Source organism: Leptodactylus fuscus, chromosome 3, assembly GCF_031893055.1.
Source record: "Leptodactylus fuscus isolate aLepFus1 chromosome 3, aLepFus1.hap2, whole genome shotgun sequence".
In the NCBI taxonomy this organism is placed as follows: domain Eukaryota; kingdom Metazoa; phylum Chordata; class Amphibia; order Anura; family Leptodactylidae; genus Leptodactylus; species Leptodactylus fuscus.
The window spans coordinates 92,791,874-92,813,908 of NC_134267.1; the positions used below are offsets into that span (position 1 = coordinate 92,791,874).

General features: G+C 41.5%; 1 protein-coding gene across 2 annotated transcripts in view; it reads right to left on the bottom strand.

Moving 5' to 3' along the window:
• Positions 1-17,976, bottom strand: part of SLC18B1 (solute carrier family 18 member B1) — a 32,144-nt gene extending 14,168 nt beyond the window's left edge. For both annotated transcript variants that reach the window (XM_075266631.1, XM_075266630.1), the window contains exons 1-7: positions 17,906-17,976; positions 16,032-16,192; positions 13,778-13,873; positions 12,573-12,646; positions 9,292-9,439; positions 8,190-8,346; positions 5,717-5,853 (exon numbers count right to left, since the gene is read on the bottom strand). In XM_075266631.1, the coding sequence (XP_075122732.1) occupies positions 5,717-5,853; positions 8,190-8,346; positions 9,292-9,439; positions 12,573-12,646; positions 13,778-13,873; positions 16,032-16,184 (765 nt within the window). In that variant the 5' untranslated portion in view covers positions 16,185-16,192; positions 17,906-17,976. The remainder of the gene's footprint in view (positions 1-5,716; positions 5,854-8,189; positions 8,347-9,291; positions 9,440-12,572; positions 12,647-13,777; positions 13,874-16,031; positions 16,193-17,905) is intronic.
• Between the last annotated feature and the right edge of the window lie 4,059 nt (positions 17,977-22,035).

Sequence of the window (22,035 nt, forward strand, 5' to 3'; positions counted from 1 at the left end):
AAAATATGTAGTGCCAAGCTAGAGAACTCAAGGCCAAATGAAAATGTATGGAGGGCAATATGACAGGGACTGGCAAGAATAGAGAAGGTGAGTTATCCAGTGTATGTTGTTAGGGGTCTGTTGCCTGGGGCAAAACCTAATTGATCATTGCCGATTAGGAAGAATAATGCAGTATAAAGATGGAGTGCTAGGATTTTATTGAGCAATGTTAATAAGTGAGATTTGGTGGTAGTTCATCTTGTTAAAAGGTTCTACTTAGGTTTAGGGATCATTAATATAGCTGAATAAGCAGTGTTGGTCCATGGAATATCCTTGCGTATGGCAATATAATGTGTATCTATGTAAGAACAAAGGATAGAGAAGTTTATTTTTATTCTTTTTATAATAAAGAGCAGTTAAACCATCTGGGCCTGGGCATTTTGTTTTTTTTTTATGGTAGTGGCTATATCTTCTAGTAAACATTCAGAACCTAAGAGGGTTAACCAAAGTTTCAGTAAGAGAAGGAGGAAAGAGTCCTTGTAAGGCTGAGGCCCCACGTTGTGGAAACACAGCTTTTTTTTTTTGTTGAAGATTATGTTGCGTTTTTTTGAGCCAAAGCCAAGAATGGCAACAAAAGGAAGAGAAAAGATATAGGAAGTTCTTAAACATCTCCCTTTTGCTCAATCAACCACAACAAAATCTGCAACAAAAAAAGCTGCGTTTCCACAACGTGGTGTTTAGCTTTAGCCTAAAATGCATGAAATCTGGTCTCTGAGGTTGAGAGTATAGACCAGGGGTCAGCAACCTTTGGCTCTCCAGCTGCTGTGCAACTACATCTCCCATCATGCTCTATTCACTTCCATGGAAGTTCCAAGAACATCAGAGCGAGTACCGTATTTTGCGGACTAAAAGGCGCACCGGACTATAAGGCGCATTGCCCATGAGCGCCTTATAGTCCTGCCTAGGTCCATATATAAGGCGCACCGGACTATAAGGTGCGCCTTATATGTGATGGAAAGCGGCGGCACGCCGATTTTGCCGGCGGCCGCTTAACCCCCCCGCGTGCCAGCCGCTTCTATTTATTTCAATGGCACGCTTCCATTGAAAAGAATGGAAGTGCTCGGCACGCGAGGAATTAAAGGGATTCTACCATTAAAAAGTTCTGTCCTCTTGACCACGTCGGAATAGCCTTAAAGGCTATTCGTCTCCTAACTGTTACCATAGCCAGCCGCTGCCTTCTTCCCGAGCTGCGTCCGCCCCTTCTGTGTTGTCTTCTTTGGACCTCATGGATGACACATGCGCAGTCGGCTCTAACTGGCTCTCGCAGCCAGAGCCGACTGCACATGCGTCATCCATGAGGCCCATAGAAGACAACACAGAAGGGGAGGACGCAGCTCGGGAAGAAGGCGGCGGCTGGCTATGGTATCAGGTAGGAGACGAATAGCCTTTAAGGCTATTCCGACGTGGTCTGAGGAAAGAACTTATTTTAATGGTAGAATCGTTTGAAGCGGCAGGCAGACTTTGCCGGCGGCTGTCGCTTCCATACATTGCAATGGGAGCGCACTATTCAAATAGTATTCGCGCATCTCTAACTTCAATTGTAAGAAGTTACAATTGAAGTTAGAGATGAACGAATACTATTTGAATAGCGCGCTCCCATTGCAATGTATGGAAGCGGCACGCAGACTTTGCCGGCGGCCACCGCTTAACTCCTTGTGTGCCGCCGCTTCCATATATAAGGCGCACCAGACTATAAGGCACACTTACGATTTCTGAGGAAATCGTAGGATTTTATGTGCGCCTTATAGTCCGGGAAATACGGTATGCATGCTAGGAGTTGTAGTTTTATGACAGCTGGAGTGCTGAAGGTTACCCATCTTTGGTATAGGCACATGAGAAAATTTTTCAACTTGGTGACTATATTTACTGAGTTGACAGAGATAGTACCCTGGTTAGTTTGTAGCTCAGGAACAGAGAAAGAGAATGGGAAGGAGGATATATATTTGGGCAAGAAGGGTTGAGGTGTGATTATCTAATGCATTACTTTTGCTCAAACACATTGGTTAGGCAAAGCTCAAGCTCTACTCTGCCCAGGAAGAGAGCCTTGTAATTCTTATTAGCGACTGCCTCCATTTGAGATACCTAACACTCCAACTGAAGTTATTTGGAAAGTTGCATGCATTTGTAGCAAGCAGCTGTCTGGATGACAGGGAAATTTAGGAAAAAGTAGATGAGCTATTGTGCTATTAAAGGGATTCTATGATTGCCAAAAAAGTGTTTTAAGTAAGCACCACGTAGCCTTTGTAAAGCCTTTTCCAGAAGACCTTTATTTTTCAGATGCATCCTGTAGATTTTGAATAAATTCACTTTTCTTCTTTATCTTCAGCCTCCTCAGAGAGCACAGGGGGCGTCATCCTTCCGATCTCGCCTAATTAACATAATGCGCCGTCCTCTTCATGCTAAGTATTTCATAGAACTACAAGAACATACTTGGAATGCGCATTATGTTCCTTCATTCAGAAAATAAAAGAAGGTATATGAGCATGTGCAGTACATACATCCGGGATCCGAAATGGCCAGTAAGTATGACTCAGCTGTGCTTTCTGGTGAAAGTATACAAACCCTGTGCTCTCTGAGGAGGCTGAAGATAAAGAAGAAAAGTGAGAATCCACACTGAGCTAAAATCACACAACAGGATGGACAAGATTCTAAAGACTGTAACATGAGCAAGCAAAGCACCAGAAAAAAAAAGAAAAAAAAAAAAGGTTGATTCTAGTGTACAGAATGTGAGGGATTGAAAAAATGTGTATAGTCCTTGGTGTGGGGTTAAAGGGGCTCTATCAGCAAAATTTTGCTGTATGAGCCTCACATATGCATGAATAGCCTTTAAAAAGGCTATTCAGGCACCGCTAATCTTATTTTAAACCCCCGCCCCGTCCCATTTTAAAATAAAACTATAAAAACATATAGAAAAATCATACCGCCTACCTCTTCTTTCGGCGATGCCCACCGGTCCTGGCTCTTCCCTGGCTTCAACTTCACCTGCTTCCGGCGGTTCAAATCCGGCACATGCGCAAAAATGGCAGCGGAGTGTGCGCAGTAGCTCCGGAGGGAGTGCTACTGCGCACACGCCGTTTTTCATGAAGTTGATGAAGTTGAAGCCGGGGAAGAGCCAGGACCGGTGGGCATCACCGAAAGAAGAAGAAAGAAGAGGTAGGCGTGCCAGAAGATGACGTTGGCTTGTGCATCACCGCCCGGGGTGCACGTTCAAGTATGATTTTATAGTTTGTTTGATTTTATAGTTATGTTTTTATAGCTTTATTTTAAAACGGGACGGGGCTTTAAAATAAGATTAGCGGTGCCTGAATAGCCTTTTTAAAGGCTATTCACGCATATGTGGGGCTCACACAGCAAAATTTTGCTTTATGAGCCCCTTTATCCTTACACCAGAAATCCACAATATGCTGTAAAGGGTTCCTGAAGATAGAAAGATGGAGGATTGGGATTGAGAGAGGTGTCGCAGGGAGGGAGAATTGTCTGTATAGGTTTGGATTTAGGACATGGTTAAAATCTCCAAACAAGAGCACTACACCCTCCCATGTGGCCTTAACTAAAGAAAACAGATTTACCAGAAACTGGGGTGTAGTAAAAGACAATGGATCCTAGGATGGTCTTGAATGGTGACTGTCAGGAGACAATAATGATCTTCACTGTCTGGCAAATTAAAGGGGCTCTATCAGCAAAATTATGCTAATAGAGCCCCACACATGCGTGAATACACCGTAAATGTTGTATTAAACCCCAGTCCCGTTTTTAAATAAAAGCATTAAAACATATATGCTAATCGTACCTGAACGTGCACCATGGGCGGGGATGCACGATGCGACGTCTTCAAATCCCGCGCCTGCGGAGTAGCGCTTCCCTCCGGAGCGCTACTGCGCAGACCCACTCACCATGTTACTTAATGGCAGTTCGCGAGTGTACTGCGCAGTAGCGCTCCGGAGGGAAGCGCTACTACGCAGGCACGGGATTTGAAGACGGAAGAAGACACGGAACCAGAGGGCGTCACTACAAGAAGACAGAAGAGGTAGGCGTGCCCAAAGCTGACGTCGCAACGTGCATCCCCGCCCATGGTGCACGTTCAGGTACCAATAGCATATATGTTTTAATGCTTTTATTTAAAAACAGGACCAGGGTTTAATATAACATTTACGGTGCCTGAATAGCCTTTTTAAAGGCTATTCACGCATATGTGGGGCTATATTAGCATAATTTTGCTGATAGAGCCCCTTTAAGGAAAAAGGAAGGATGGGACATTACATTTTAATTTGACTGTTAACACTTCATATATACAGATGCCTCAAACTTTAACATGTGTATTCTGGGAAATTCAAGATATTCTGGTAATTTCAGGCTATTCCATAAGACACAGGATACGGCATCCCATGTTGTATCAATTTGAGGTTTTCTGAAAATGTATATTTAACGTGTTCCGAATACTGCTGTGCCCAACTTTTATAAAGCAGGGAGAGAACGGTTGTTTAATAAAAACTGGATGTCCACATCACCCTGCTAATAGCAAGAACTCACAGAGATGGTTACTAACACTGTAGATTACACATCCCATAATGACTGAGATTATAAGTGATATGAAGCCATATGTTTATGTAGATAAGGTAGGAACTGAGTTGAGTAAACACCATTACTAATGCAATCTGAATCTACCTGTTTAGTGCGCCTGTATAAACCCCCGACCATTACTACCTTAGGGGTAGTTCACATGGGACATGGGACCGTGTATTTTGGCCCTGATTTTGATGAGGAAAGCCGCGTCAGAATAGGACCAAAATGCACCTGCCGTGACTTCCTGCTCTGGAGTAGGCTCAAATGAATGGGCCTAGTCTGGAGGGTGCTGTCACGAGGTGAACGCCAGGGCTGAATCAGCCACGGAATCCGCCTGAAGAAAGGGCAGCTCACTTCTTTTTTCCGTGAGTGGGAACATAGCGCTCACGGAAAAAAGGAAGCTAGCGGTCTATATAGACCTCTATCATGAGGAAGCGGATTCTGAGGTGGATTCGGCGTCAAAATCCGCCCCCTCTTGCACCGTGTGAACGAGTCCTTATATTCTGAGGCAGGACACTTTGTTACTTTTGCATTTCTATAACATTAAAGAGTCTGTTGCGGCGGCGGCGTATTTCATTGAACTTTTGTGATGAAATTTTGTATTGCCATCCATAACTCAATAAACCTTGGTAACCTAACATGTACAATGGAGTGTTCTCTTGTACTACTGCATAAAGCATGAAAAGAAATAAAAAGAAAAATGTAAAAAAAATTGGTCTTAAACATGCATGCAAATGCCTGCTTTTATGCACCCCTCCCCTCAAAAAAAGTGGGATTTTGCTAGATGGAATAGCCCAGACGTACATACATTATTGAAAACCAAAAAAAAATGAAAACAAACTACAAAAAATGCATATTTATATATATATCACAGAAACAAAAAAGAAGCCCAGTATCAATTAAATTAATGTCCTTTTTTATATTTCCTTGTCCCCTTGTCAAAACTGATGTTTAATTGAAACCAAAAAACATTGTGTGAATGTAGCCTAGTAGAAGAGTAATAGTATTAGTTAGTACTATCATTCAAATACAATTTGCTGAAAAAACAGGAAACGTCTATTAGCTCCTATTATTTTGCATAATTTCTGGGGGGAGAAAAGCACAAAATACTTACTGTATCTATAACGAAAAGTGACATGGTTGGGTCCAAAAATCCTAAACATGCACTCAATGAAAATATAGTAAATGCCATTAACAAAATCTTCGGCAGCTTAATTAAAGCCCAAAAAGACTCTTTTCCAGGCAAAGAATCTGCAACAAATATGAAACATTGTAAATCAATAGTATGGCTCTATTCACACAAATGTGATAAATGGCTATGTGAGGGTCACCTGGTTGCAGCAAAATAAAATGATGGGGCTATTCACATGTCCTATTTTTTGACGGCCTGGTAAAACGGTCCATCAAAAAATGGTTAAGTTCTATTATTGCCAATTTTCACAGATCAGAAGCCCCTTCCCTACATTCACTGTAATAGTACAATAGATATTGGTAAATATGGCTTCTGCTCTGAAGCAGAGTAGCCGCCATAGCTGGTGGGTCTTCATTGTTCTACCCAGCTGAGATCTGGCACCAATCAAGGTTGTCTCTGATTGTTGCCATTTTAACTATTTTATGGCCCCCCCCAAAATGAGTCCCCACCAGCCTCAGTAACTTTACAGTTACAGGACAGCTCCCGTGCTGTGAGATCGTTGGAGCCATTCTGTTTCCATGACAGATGAGCCTTTTTGAAGGCTCCCAGATCTGTCTGCAGTATATCTCTATCAAGGCTTGCTTGTGGCAGACCTAAATAGAGATGTAGCGATTTCCACATAGACTTCAGTTGTATTGCAGTCTATGGATCAAGTACCCTAGAGGGCTAATAAAACATTAAGACATTTTTTGTTTATGGTATTACTGAAATCCCAAATCCCAGTACATCATATGGAATATTAAATAGTATCATTACAAAGTAATATAGTATTATGCGCTCATATGGTTCTGTGCATAGAAAAATAAACAGTTATTGGAAAGTCAGGAGTGAAAAATGAAAATCGAAAAATGGTTTCTGCAGAAGGGGCAAAAAGGGATATGCCACAAAGAATATATTTATCCTTTATCAATTCGACAGAGGATAAACATCTGATTGTGGGGGTCTGACTGCTGAGACCCCACTAATTCAAAGTACATAGGTTTTTCACCCCTAGATTGACTGCAGACTAAATGTAGATGTGTCACATAGTGGACAGACGTGTCACTCAAATTGGAGGGCCAAAGACAGCAGAGTGTTGAAGTTTGGCTATCTCCAGCACTCAGATTTCATAATCAGTGAGAATCTCAATGATCAGACACCTATCAACTAGATGGTTACCCTCTATCCCAGGGATAAAAGTAAAATATTCTTTATATTATCCTACTACACATGCAGTTCTGTATACTGCTAGAAAGCCTACAGTACACTGAATCCAGCGCACTGTCCGCTTTCCCATTATGTGTCCTCGGGCTGGAGAGATCTGTGCCGTTAGTTTCGTCCACTGTCAGAAGGGCATTCCTGACAATCTAGCTGGGCTGTGAGGAACCCCTCCCCCCCTTCCCCGACAGTACTCTAACATAGCCTTGTAATGTCAGAAGGGGCACTCCTTACCGCCAATCGTTGATGCTGAGTTGTAAGAGACACTCCCCACAGTACAAGTCTATGGACATTTTTCTAGTGGTATATAAAACTGAAGGTGCTGGAGGACATGAAACGTCCTCTATAAGTCTATGAAGGATCTGTGAAAATGGGTGCCCCACAGAAAATTTTCAGTTTTTAACAGCCATTTTGTATCACAATCACAATTATCTGAATAGAATCCATTTCTTGTCTTTTTAAATTATAAAGGTCATTAAAACCATAAAAAGTGTTAAGAATTTGGTAAATGTTTCAACATAGATAAAGGAACCCTGTTACAAGTGAACTCAATATCACATCAGGCACAAAGCATTGTACGCAGAGCACCAATGGTGTTCTTAGATAGTCTAATAGATGCATAATTTAATTTCATATAAAAATTCAATATACAGCCCGAGGAGGTTCTCATATAGCCGCTGCCCTGGAATCTCATTAGCATATTTCTAAAAGCAGCTTTATCAAGGAAATAGAGCATGTAATATACTACATAATGATATGATGGAGCTCAGCCTAATACCTCCTACAATGCTTTATGGCTGAGTCACTTTAATATTATACTATAGTTATCTGCTTGCCATTATGGCTTTCACACTTAGTACACAACTCTGTTCATTAGTATTAAGTAAAAATACTGCTAACCGAGCAATCACATGTGCCTAAAGGTTGAAGTCTAGGCTATTAATTGTAATAAAAGACATTTGTAAAACCCATGCTATCAGTCGGGCAGTTAATAGTTTACTATGATATTGGCATGCACTTACAGCATGCTGGTCCTATTGTTAGCTAACTCCAGTGACAACTTACTACATCTGTACTATGTTCCTCCTAACATAGCTATAATGTTACCTTGGCTTCTTGAGACGATTTAAAGTATTTAAAAAAAGATAAATTAAGAGGCTAAACAAATAATTCATTTTAATAAAACATCTGTACGTACCATATTGTGGCAAGACATAAATATTTAGTGGTACCATTAACAGGATAAGACAGCCAATGGCAATAAATGGAACTTCATATCCAAATGTTTGATACAGAATTCCTCCTAGTGGAGGACCTAAAACTAGGCCCAGCCCAGTGAAAATTTCAAGGCCACCCTGTATATTAAATAAAAGAAAAGCATTTAATATCGTGTGGAAAATTCAGCAGTGACAGCATCTTAGAAATGTCTGAAGCATTAAAGATGAGATTAATAATGTGTATATACTGTGAGAAGGTGCGAGGCAGAGTGCTGGAATCCAGATATCTAAGCCCCAGGTTTTTGACATAGGTGTGGTCCAGTACGAGTCTTGAGTAGGCCTCAGCTCAGGTGTAGATCCTGGGCTTATTACTGGGCCAGAAAAGGCTGCGGCTCTTGCTCTTCAGTTTCATGGAGTGAAAGGAGGTGTATGGTTCTGTCCTGTAATCCTGAGTCTGGTGACGCTAGGTTCACACCTGCGTTCGGCACTCCGTTCTGTGGTTTCCGTCTTCTGCATGCAAGAAGACGGAAACCGGGCGCAGATGTGAACGAGCCCTGAGTGAATATTGCTCCTGTTTTGTTCGTGTGGATGGAAGGAAGTAAGCCACACGTATAGTTAGGTTATCCGTTCTTTTTAGCTAGTGTCTCAGACGAGCAGGTTTTTATTTTATTTTTGCTGAAGTTAAGACTGTTTTTTGTTTTATTTTGTGCCTGAAGTCAAGGTTTATTTATTTTCCTGGGGTTTTTTTTTTTTAAATAAACCAGTTTGTTGCACATTTTGTGTCCCTGTCTTGACTGTTTGGGTCTGCACCACTGCTTCTACCGAGCTAACATCCCCACAATAAGTACCGGTAGGAAGGCAAAGGGTGCCAATGGCCTTTGCCCATTTCAGATGGTCACAATTCAGTCACATTTTATTGTCTATATAAAAGCCACACCACCACAATACACTCGTCTGAGGATGTCCCAAGTATGGGCTATGACAGCGATGACCCACAATCCCATTGCTTGTCCATCTTTGTCAACTACTCATATGACACACAACAGGCTATCTACATTTATTGGTAGTACACAGCTAACTTACCATAGCAGTGGCTATGTTGTTAGGAAATGTCTTTGCCAATATAGAAAATGATGCTGTTATTGAAGCACCAAAGCCCACAGCATCCACACATCTCACCAAAATGCACATAACTATGAATATTGTTCCGTCAGGAGCTCTGTCAAGCAATCTGAAATCATAAAATGTAGAAATTAGTCTAATATTAAAACCAATGGTATGTGAAGAATTCAAGTATGCCCTTGAGGACATGACATTTCTAATCTAATAATTCATAAAACAGAGACTGATGAATTAAAAGGGCATTATAGTAAACCTAGTTCCATACAAAAGTTACATTGTGCTATCCTTGCAACACGCGATGATGCGCAGTAACAGAATATACACAAGAATCAAATGTTAACAAAGGTCAGACTATACAGAGGGAAAAGTAGCAATTGCCCAGGGGTCTACATCTTCCACTTCTTTACAGTCGCTTTCAGAGGCTTTGACGTGTGTGTCAGAAGAGGCATTTATGTGATTTTTAGTAATATGTATAATAAGGCTATGTGCACACATGATCTTTCCAAGAGAAAAATCCAACACTGAATCCACAGCAGAGATCTGAGGTTAATCTTTGGATTTCTGCTGTATCAGTTTATAATACAATAGGATTTTATGACGTGCCCTACAAATACTGCAGTAGTTTGATATGTCATGGTTAATGGGGCAGATCCACATGCACATTACCCCTTAAGTAGTAGGCCTCAATCTTCATGCGGTACCTTCCCTAGAATTTACTTCAAAAAGTAACATGTCACTTACCAACATGGATGTCAAATCTGTGCGGAAACTTCCATGCCGTATGAATGGTAGTGCCGAATCCCATTGAAAATACATGGGGTACAGACTGGAGGAAGATTTAGGCAAAGAGTACATGCCAAAGTCTGTGTGACAATTCAGGCCCATACCCGCCCATAGCTCTATTATCTTAAAGAGGACCTTTCATCAGTTGGGGCACATGTGGTTTTATATACCGCTAGAAAGCCAATAGTGCGCTGAATTCAGCACACTGTCTGCTTTCATGATCTGTGACCCAGGTGAAGAGCCGTAGCTCTTCATCGTCAGAAGGGCGTTCCTAACTATTAGTCAGGAACGCCCTTCTTCACAGCAGCGCCTGTAGCGCTGTACTGTGAGACTGGGGAGGAATGCCCTCTCCCCTCCTGATAGTAATCCTCCATAGACGAGTCAGGAACACCCTTCTGACAGTGAAGAGCTACAGTACCAGCACCGATAGCTCTTCACCCGGGGCACAGATTGTGAAAGCCGACAGTGCGCTGAATTCAGCGCACTCTTGGCTTTCTAGCAGTACATAAAACCGCATGTGCCCCATCTGATGAAAGGTCCTCTTTAATATGAGCTTCTGAACGCTTATTGTAGTTATTTAAGCTCTCTCCATATTACAACATACCTCTGACTCCACCTTAATAGAGAACAGACTTAAAGGGATTATATCACTAGAATCCCTTTTTAAACTAAATACACGTAGGAATAGCCTTGAGAAAGGCTATTCTTCTCTTACCTTTATTATTCTGATTCACGCCACCATTCCTTAGAAATATCTTTCTTCCTTATGCAAAGGCGTTTTCGCAGTACTGGGGGTGTCCCCTGTCCTATCTGAAAACTCTCCAGCAACGGCCCCTGTCTTCTTCTCCGCCTCCCACCTCTTCTCTCGCGCTCCTCTTCTCTTCTTCAAAAAGCGGCGAAAGTGCATGGCGATCGACCATTTTCCTGTGGTCTCTCCCATTTGGCCACAGGAAAAAGCCAACGGATATGTGTAGTCAGTGCTTTTGAAGAAGAGAAGAGGAGCGCAAGAGAAGAGGTGGGAGGTGGAGAAGAAGATAGGGGCCATCGCTGGAGAGTTTTCAGATAGCACAGGTGATGCTATTTGAGCGCTGAGAAACGTCCGAAGTGCTGCAAGAAAACTCATTTACATAAGGAAGAAAGAAGATATTTCTAAGGAACGGTGGCACGGATCAGAATAATAAAGGTAAGAGAAGAGTAACCTTTCTTAAGGCTATTCCAACGTGTATTTAGTTTAAAAAGGGAATTCTAATGATATAATCCCTTTAAAGGGGCTCTATCAGCAAAATCATGCTGATAGAGCCCCACATATGCGTGCTATTCAGGCACCGTAAATGTTATATTAAACTACCCCCCCCCCCCCCCCCCGTTTTAAAATAAAACCCTAAATAAGAATGTGATCTACTTACGCATCGTGCATGCTGGGTGGGCATTCAGGGTGTATCTTCTTCTTCATCCTCGTCTCTTCTTCCTCCGATGTCTTCGGGTCCCGTCCTCCTCCGGCGCTTGCGAACTGACATGGATATAAAAAAAATGGCCTGGGCGCATGCGCAGTAGCATGCGGCTTCTACTACGGCTACGGCGCATGCACCCAGGTCGCTTTTTTTATATCCATGTCAGTTCGCGAGCGCCGGAGGAGGACGGGACCCGAAGACATCGGAGGAAGAAGAGGCGTGGATGAAGAAGACGGCGCACGCTGAATGCCCGCCCAGCGAGCACGATGCGTAAGTAGATCACATTCTTTTTTAGGGTTTTATTTTAAAACGGGGGGGGGGGGGGGGTAGTTTAATATAACATTTACGGTGCCTGAATAGCCTTTTTAAAGGCTATTCATGGATATGTGGGGCTCTATCAGCATGATTTTGCTGATAGAGCCCCTTTAAAGGTTTATTCCAATCTTGGCAAATTGCTTCAGAGATGGGAATAATTGGAAGTGGTGCTGCGCAGCAATGTCTCCTACAAAAAAGTGTCTCCCACAAAAGTGTCCCCACCAAAAGTGAATGGGGCCTATGGAAACAGCAAAGCACGTTTTGCTATGCTGTTTCTGTAATTGTAGTCCATCTGTTCTACTTCCACTTACCTCAATGGGATTTATGGAAACCGCGTAGACAGATATTCCAGTTTTAGCAGAGATGGGAGCAACCCTTTTAAAGCTGGCCCTGGTGTTGACATATATTGCAGTAACAAAAACTAAGTTAGTTAGGGGCCACACGGTGGCTCAGTGGTTAGCACTGCAGCCTTGCAGCGCTGGAGTCCTGGTGTTCAAATCCCGCCAAGGGCATAAAACCATCTGCAAGGAGTTTGTATGTTCTCCCCATGTTTGCATGGATTTCCATCCCATATTCCAAAGACATACTGATAGGGAAAAATGTACATTGTGAGCTCTATGTGGGGCTCACAATCTACATTTAAAAAATAAATAAATAAAAAATAAAAAAAAACCTAAGTTAGTTAAAACATACCCAAAAAGAATGGTGGCAACTCCTGAAAAGGCTAAACCAGCAACAAACATAAATTTTGCTCCAATCTGAACAATCTGTAATATGAGAAAAAAAAGATTATTGTATATTTGTACATCAATTGTCTTTTTTTGCATAACAGCACCCTTTTTTCCTTTCCATGTGTTCAGATGTAACTATTTATAATATACAGTTTTACATATACAGTAACTGGATTTTAAAAAGGTATCAACTACTGAAGATTATCAAGTTTTTTGTTTTTTTATTTATCTAATACAAAATAATTTCTATGTGAATTTAAAATTAACTTGTAAAAAGAACAGAAGTCTCACAAATAACGCTAGGTTCACACCTGCGTTCTGGTCTCCGTTCTGTGCTTTCCGTCTTCTGCATGCCAGAAGACGGAAAGCACAGACCGGGTCCGGCCGTGAGCGGCAGTGAGAGTTTTATGCTCTCTGCCGCAAAACCGGATTTTTTAATCCGGACACAAAGTACAGCTCTGTTTTATGCAGGAAATGGAAACCTGCAGAACGGACACCTGGGCGCAGATGTGAACGAGCCCTAAACCAACAAACGCAATTCTATAGTGTGAGTCATAACATGGTAGGCATACATTTGGCATGTGTACTGAAAGCTTTTGCTGCACATATGCTGAACATCAAGTTCAAACTACATGTTAACGGACCCCGGAATTCACAATATAAAGTATATATACTGGTATGTAGATGTTTTGGCACATAATTTTGCTGATAGAGCCCCTTTAAGTTGAATCAGGGAATGGGAAAGGAAATGACAGTCTATACATTCCTATAAGCGTCAATGCTATATTTTCCTCTAAAACAGCATCTAAGCCTTTATTGAAGCGGTCGGCTGTGACTGCCATGGCCAGCTTCTGGGGTAGGCTATTCCACAGATTCACAGTCCTTACAGTGAGGAAGCATTGTCCGCTCTTAAGATTAAAACTAATTCTCCAGATGGAGGAAATGCCCAGTTGTCTTTAAAGGGAATTTTACATGGAAGATCTTTTCCCGATATTTTTTGTATGGGACATTTATACACGTTTATCATATCTCGTCTTAAACTCCTATTCTCCAAACTAAACAAATTAAACTCCTTTAATCCCTCCTCAGACAATTAATATACATTAGTTAATACAATTAATATACAATTAATTTACATTAGCTAAAGGAGTGGAAAAATATACTTACATATTTTCCTAGTATTAATGAGCTTAAAAAATTACACATAGCAAAGCATCCAAATATGATACCAATAACTGTGTCACTAACTCCTTTCTTCATAGCCTATAAAAAAAACAAAACATAATAAATAAAAATGTATTTTGAAGAAATAATAATAATATTTATTTGTCCTACTGAGGAGGCCACTAGTTTTCTTAAAATAAGAAAAAATAACATAGTAACTAGAATGCGCATGTTGTTATAAAGAAGGGATGTCTAATAAATATAGCACAACACACTAGGTTTAACACACCCGGGCCTGGAAGAGTAAGGGGGCGTTCACACTACCGTCGGTGTCCAACATGCAGTGTCCGCTCCTAGTGTCTGCTCAAAATCTGTCACGGACACTAGGAGCGGACACTGGCTGTGTCCGTGACACCTGTCATTCACTTGAATGGGCATCGGGTGCGTTCTTTTGCACTCCGTGCCCGTCCTTTCCTGTCCGCAAGTGAAGATGTCCGACTTCTCAAGCGGACAGAAAAACCCTGCATGCAAAAGAACGCACCCGATGCCCATTCAAGTGAATGACAGGTGTCACAGACACAGCCAGTGTCCGCTCCTAGTGTCAGTGACAGATTTTGAGCGGACACTAGGAGCGGACACTGCATGTCGGACACCGACGGTAGTGTGAACGCTCCCTAAGAAGCCGACAGTCAGATGGGATAGGCTGGGGCCCCACAGTATTATGACAGGGTGAAGGGAAATCTCAATTTCCCAACTGCTGTCCTCCCCTTCCTTAAAGATCCTACAGGTATGGAGGTATAAATAAAGCACTCAGCTCTCCATGCTCCAGGCAACAGAGATAAGAGCTGATTGCTGCTGCCATTAATACATTGTATTTACAGGCAAACAGTGGACAGGTTATCAGGGTTTCCATAACCACTGTCATGGGCTAGTGTAGGGACCACTAAGTTGATAACCCTTTTAAAGGGTTATTCCATTTACCTGCTATTAGTGACCTATCCTCAGGATAGGTCATCAATAAGAGATCAGATTTGCTCCAATACCCAGGTTTCCTGCTGATTATCTGTTTAAAGAGACCGTGGTGCTTGTGTGAGTGCCTTGACACCATCACTATTTACACAGTATGTATTATAGCAGCTCTGCTATGTATTTACAGTCTCATAATATAGCGTTGAATAGGCTGCAATTATATTGCATGGTCACTATAAATCAAATGATGTGCAATGTAAATATTGAAGGGATCGTGGCTCTTGTCTGAGTCTCTTCAAACAGCTGATCAGCAGGGGTCCTGGGTGCTTGACCTCCATTGATTTCTTATTGATGACCTATACTGAGAAGAGGTCTCTATCATGGTGTGATCTTGGATTTGCAATTTTACTGCAAAACCCCCCACAAAACATTAAAATCTAACCTAAATGTGAAAACAGTGTTAGGGTGCCAGGAATTGAGTGACATTCATTTTTGCTCCCTTCTTGGTTCACCTGCTACGTATGTTTCATCTCAAAGTCTACTCTTTGCGTTGCTACATTTACCAGCAGTAGTACATTCAGAATATACAATTTTTTATTTTTTTTTACTTTGAACAAGAAATGCATAACTTTAGGAGTTTTCTGAGCACCCCAGCATTTTTCACACAGAGACAGATTGGTGGGGGTCTATCTGAAACCTGTACCCTACCTGATCATCCGAAATGGTTGCCTGAGTGGTCCAGAAACCAAAAGCAGTCCTGCTCCTATTCAAGTAATAGGTACAAAGCTGTAGTATCTAGTACCACTGCTATACAGTAAATGGTGCTGCTATTCTGCGCTTATTACTTGAATAGGAACAAATCTGTTTCTAGTGCCAGGAGGCGGCTGGATCAGCTGATTGATGCTGAATCTGGGTCCTGGCCCCTAATAAATCACATACTGATGACCTATCCTGTGGAGCCTTGAAAACAAATTTTCACTACAATAAATTCTCTCTGGGGGCAACAAAATGGCTCAGTGGTTAGCACTGCAGCCTTGCAGTGCTGGAGTCCTGGGTTTGAATCCTGCCAAGGATAACATCTGCAAGGAGTTTGAATGTTCTCCCAGTGTTTGTGTGGATTTCCTCCCATACTCCAAAGACATACTGCTAGAGAAAAATGTACAATGTGAGCTCTATATGGGGCTCACAATCTACATAAAATTTAATAAATAAATTTTCTCTTCCCTAATTTCAAGAGTTTCTTGGGTTCCAGTAGGTGGTAAGCACATAGATAACATTTCTATCATACCTCCTGAGGAAAGAAGGGTCCCAGAATGGAATAACATAACATTGAGCTGAAGTTAAGAGAGGCGGCTGAAATCATTGTCAAGACTTGAGTCTTCGTTAGTCTCCTGCTCTCATTGGCGTTACTTTCCAGTGTGATGTCTGTGTTCTCAGGCATTTTGGTATCTAAAAGTAAAACACCTAAAAATAAGATAAGAAAACAAAACAAAAAAAAAAACACAGAAATGCAATAAACACATCCTTCCCTAGTGCCCACATGTGATGCACTCTCAATACATGTGACATGGCCAAAACATTTTCCCTGATTAAAAAAATATATATGTACAAGACATCTGGGGGAATTGAGAGGAATTGAAGCTAGTTTCACAGAGGTCTGCGACTTTTTCATGCCAGAATAACTTTCTGTGGCTTTTTGCCTGGATAGAATAGGACAACACGCTAGGACATTGTAACCATCAAAAAGCAATGGAAACCCAACCAAAAATGAACTAACGCAAATGTTAATGTTACTAGCCTAGGGATTAGGGTTGAGCGATCATGTTCGGAAAAGATCGGATTCCGATCAGCGATCGAGAAAATTTTACGATCGCGATCGGAATTCCGAACACAAATTTTTTAGGTGGGATCAAGACTGGTGATTATTTCCCACAATGCTTTGCTACTGGCCAAGCATTGTGGGAAAAGTTAACAATGTTAGCCTTCACACGGAGTATACGCTCCACTCATTCTGAGCGGAGTGTATACTCAGTGTGAAGACTCCGAGGCGGTTCCATAGGAATGAATGGAAGCAGCCGGCACACAGCCTTAACCCCTGCATGCCGGCTGCGTCCATTCATTCTAATGGGAGACTAGCTATCATCTCTAGTAGCTACTTACCTGCAGAGATGGCTGGTCCGGTGCCCAGTGTTCTCGTTCTTCTTCGCCTCGCTGCCCCTGCCTCCCAGGTTAGTGTTAAAGAGCTAGAAAGAAGGCGGGGGTTGTGGCTTAGGAGAGTGTGGGCGGGTACAGGGAGGAGAGACGTGACGTCTCCCCTCCCAGTACCTGCCCACACTCTCCTAACCCGCCCACACTCTCCTAACCTGGGAGGCAGGGGGAGAACGAGAACACCAAGCACTGGACCAGCCATCTCTGCAGGTAAGTGGACACCAGGGGGGACTAAGTAGCCAGAGGATTAAAACAAAATCCTCTGGCTACTTAGTGATTAAAAAAAATCACTACACAGCGTGAATTCTAACAATTAAAGCATTCAATTGTTAGATTCCATGCTGTATAGTGAATAGGATTGTTTTTAAAATCCGATCTCCGATTAGTAAAAAAAATCCCATTGACTTGCATTGGGATCGGAATTGGGATCAAGATCGGGTTCCAATGAAAAATGATCGGAATTTGGATTTCAAAATCGATCCTGAAAAGTCAAGATCGGCTCAACCCTACTAGGGATCTGTTCAAACTTGGGTTGTGTTTGAAAAAGACGTAACATAACATAAGAACAACTAGCTTACAATGAGATTCTTTCGTTCCGCCTACGCATCTGTTGTTTTGACAGAATGTTAAATTTGGCAGACAATATAAAGGAGTCTCTCATACAGATGTGACCATAACTATTACTCAGTCACTACACAAACTAGATCTAGAACTGTCAGATGCATATTAACTATTACTATATTGTTATGTATAGATACACACAGAGGCAGGTAGATCATTCATATAGTCTATGCATATACAGAAGGTCACACAATGTTGCTTGAGTTTTCATTGACTGCATTGGCTGCAGTACACACAGTCGGTATGGTTGTCCCTTCTTTCCTGCATCTCCAGCCTTGTGTTGTAAGCTGGGACATATACAATAAGACTTCCATGTTCCCCCTCCTTACTTACTTGTTTCTGCGCTCAGCCTGTGGCTTCTTCCCTTTCACAGACTATGTAATGTGAGCTGTTCCTTAGCAAAGCACTTCCCATGTGATCAGCCCCCTCCTCCTTGTAGTCACATGGAGCAGCAGAGCACTGAGCTGTATATAGTGTATACTAGAGGCTGACAGCTCCTGTATGATCTGGACTGTATGCACCCAGTGTAAAAATTTGCTTATGTCATATTATGTCAACAGTGATCTGACAAGTGGGTGAAATATAGAATGACAATTCACACAGAGTTTTGTACAGTCTGTAGGTTTTAGACCAGGGCTACATAGGATCACCCATTCAGTCATGTTGAAATCGTGTTTGGCTGTAGAAAGTCCAGACGGTTTATTTACATTTGATTAAAACATTAAAAACACATTTATTTGTATTTCGCCAAACTTCTCTCATCTTAGATAGTCCATATAGTAACAAAGAGGAGCTCACTGTGAATGCTTTGGGATATATCTTCAAGGTGCACGATCAGCTTCCTGGACAAAGGAACAAAATTGTAGCAAAAGGTAAATAGAAGTAGACCGGCATCACTCCGAAGAATTTTTGCTTAACATGCCATGACTAAGGAACTTCGTGTTCCGAAACACATTGGGGTTTTTTAATGTTTTTTCTATTTTTTCACCACTTTGTTGTACACTTTTGTACTTTTATCAACATGGAGTAAAAGTTATATCTTAAAAAATTCTTCGGAGTGATGCCGGTCTACCTCTATTTACCTTCTCTTCTAAGATGCCCTAAACTAAATGGGTATTTCTGTTCAGTCCTATCTATATAGTACTAACTCCATAAATGTGTGGCAAAGGATTAAAAGGAACCATTATGTACTGAATCAAACCTAAGTTTTCAAATACATATTTTTTTTCCTGTCGGTCTATATGTCTTTGTAGAATGGGAGGAAATCCACGCAAACATGGGGAGAACATACAAACTCCTTGCAGATGTTGCCCTTGGCAGGATTCAAACCCAGGACTCATCTCTAGTCCTTATGTATTGAAATTAGGTTAATACTTGTCTCTGGTTTGTTTTAGCTCTAGCAGCCTATCACAATTTTAACTATTAGGATATGTTTTTTATGTTTGTTTTGTTCTGCAGTTTTCACTTCAACCATGATCTTTTTGTACCACTAGATGATTCCGTACCACAATATCTTGCTATTGGGTCCTCTGTAGTCTGAGGTTAATACAACCTCAGATGAACACAACAGATTCCATAGTTTCATTATATATTTAACAAAAAATGGCAGTCCTGTATGAAAAATTCAAGGGGTTTTCCATAAATTAAAAAAATAAAAATGATTTGCTAAAGTGCTATTAATGGATTAATAAGTGCACCCAAATACTTTGAGCAGCGTCTTGAGTGATTTGTGGGTTTCTCTGGCATCTTCTGCATTTGTTTAAATGGTACAGTATTGTTGTTCACGTAGAACAGACTCACACTACTCCGAGTCTATTGCGCAGGCGTGAGATACGGGCAGACATCAAGAAGAGGAGGAGCTGGCCCCCCAGAAGGAAGTGATGTTCCACGCCCAGAAGATCCAAACAGGAAGACAGGTAAGTATGATGAGGTGGAGGTGTGTATGGGCTGGGGGGGGGGGTGTTAGTATTGGTGATGTTCCATATCCAAAAACAGGGAAACAGAATGGCACCGGAAAATCTGAAAATGTGCCTGGGGCGGTCACATCACCGCCCCAGGGATATGGGCAAATATACATTTTTGGTAAAATGAGTAAGTTAGAAGTTAGGAAGGAGGAGGGAGTTTATCTTAGTTTAGAAATAGGATTTTATCTCAGACAACGCCTTTAAGTAAACCATAAATCAATGACTTGTAGAACAACCTTTATCTGCAATAACTTGACATAGTGGTTTTATGTATGAGTTTTTACAGTCTTATAATTATCTAGAGGAATTATTGCCTTTACAACTTTTTTTCAGTTCATTGAGATCTGCAGGCATGTATATACACATCTCTCCTCCCCACAACACTATCAGATTAAGCTATGGACTTTGACTGAGAATTACAGTGCCTTATTTTTTTTTCTCAAGCTATTCTGATTTTCTGGTGTAATTTAGATTATTGTCCTGTTGCATGACCCAGCTTTGGCCTAGCTTTAGCCAAAGGAGTTCACAATGAACTCAATGACTAAAAAGGTGCTCAGGTCCCTTGCTTGCAAAATCACCTTTCCACCAGTGTGCTTGATCATCGTGCCGATTTGCTGTGGCACCATACATTACGGCCAAACATCCTCCACATTGGTCTTGTCTGTCTGAAGTACCTTGTTCCAGAAGTCTTGTAGTTTTTTTCAGATACAACTTTTCTAATTGTAGCCATGATCTTTTCAGAAAGAAGAGGCTTTCTCCTGGCAACGCTTCCAAACAAGCCATACTTGTTCAGTTTGATTATGTTGTAATGAACTTGAACATTAACATGCTGAAGCCTGCTGAGTCCAAGATGTAGCTCTTGGGTTTTTTGCTAATTCTATTAGCATTGCGCTGGTACTCTTGGCATGAATTTACTAGGATGCCCACTCCTAGGAAGACAGTCAATTGTTTTGATTGTTTTCTTAATCTGAATAATCTCTCACTGTAGAATGAGGGACTAAAAAAGTAAAAAAATAAAAAAATAAGATTACACGTACCGGTAACTGGATTTCCTTTTAACCTTGTCACTAGCACTGACGGAAGGGTTCTCTCACCACAGGACAGGAAACAAGATGCAGGTATTAAAAAATAGCCCTTCAAACCTGCTTCAGTTATTCCCTTGAAGACAATAGTTGCCTTCCTGCCAATGCCAAGTACCTTGGTGAATTTCTGTTGATTAAATTGAGATGACACCGGAGACAACCTTTTTATACCCCCTGTCTAGTCACATAGGCTACTTCCATTGTGTGGTCTGAAAGTATTTTTACTTGTCTTCCCTTCTAGGTGAGGCTTCAGGGTCTTCAACGCTTCCCAAATGACAGCTTCTTTCAGGTTTGAGGATGCTTAAGCTAAGGACTGGTTCCACAAATCCTGAATCATTGTGGATGATCTCTCATTCCCATAGGCTGACATCTGTCATAATCATCTCCTGATGATGGGGTGTCCACTGAACTTACTGAACAGGAAGTTTTTGGAAGAAAAGTCTGTAGTTGTCTTGTATGAGATAGGACCAAGAGAACTGCCGGAATGGTTGAAGTTAGAGTTCCTAGTAGCTTAATGATCTCTCAAATAGAAACTAATAGAGTGTAGTGAATGGAAGAGATTGGACTCAAAATTGATTGGTAGTCATTTGGAGTGAGTAATAATATTCCAAAGAAGATGGGTTGATGACTCAGAGCGAGATCTAATTTTTCTACATTGATGATCTAACCCAGATTAGAATCAGATTCTTGATCTATCTGGAGACGTGGCACAAGGAGATCTGCTGAAGAGGCTTCAATCAGAAAATCATCTAGGTATGGTCTAATCTGTATGCCTTTCAGGTCTAAGAACCCTGTGATCTCTGTTAGGATTTTTATGAAGATCCTTGGGGCTACACAAAGTCCAAATGGGAAAGGATGAAATTCGTAATGCTGCACTAGACGGAGAATGTCTCTCCCAAGACACAAAAACTTTTGAGATTTCTCATGAAGGAGAACATTACTACTGGGGTCGAGCAACACCATGAAACAGTCCTGAAATAACAGTTTAAGGGTGCATTCACACTGAGTAAACGCTAGCTTATTTTGTAGAGTAAAATTACACTTGTAAATTTTGCTATCCCATTGACTTCAATGACATTTTACAGGTGTATTTTTACAGGCGTATTTTTACACTTGTAAAAAAATATCATTGAAGTCAATGGGATAGCAAAATTTACAAGTGTAATTTTACTCTACAAAATAAGCTAGCGTTCACTCAGTGTGAATGCACCCTAAGGGTGCATTCACACTACGGAACACCAGCGTGTATCACAGCCGTACACGCCAGCGTTACAGCAGGGCTGCCATACACTTCCCATTCATTTCTATGGGAGCCGGCATGCAAGCGCTCCCCATAGAAATGAATGGACTGCTTTTTTCCATTCATTTCTATGGGGAGCGCTCGTATGCCGGCTCCCATACAAATGAATGGGAAGTG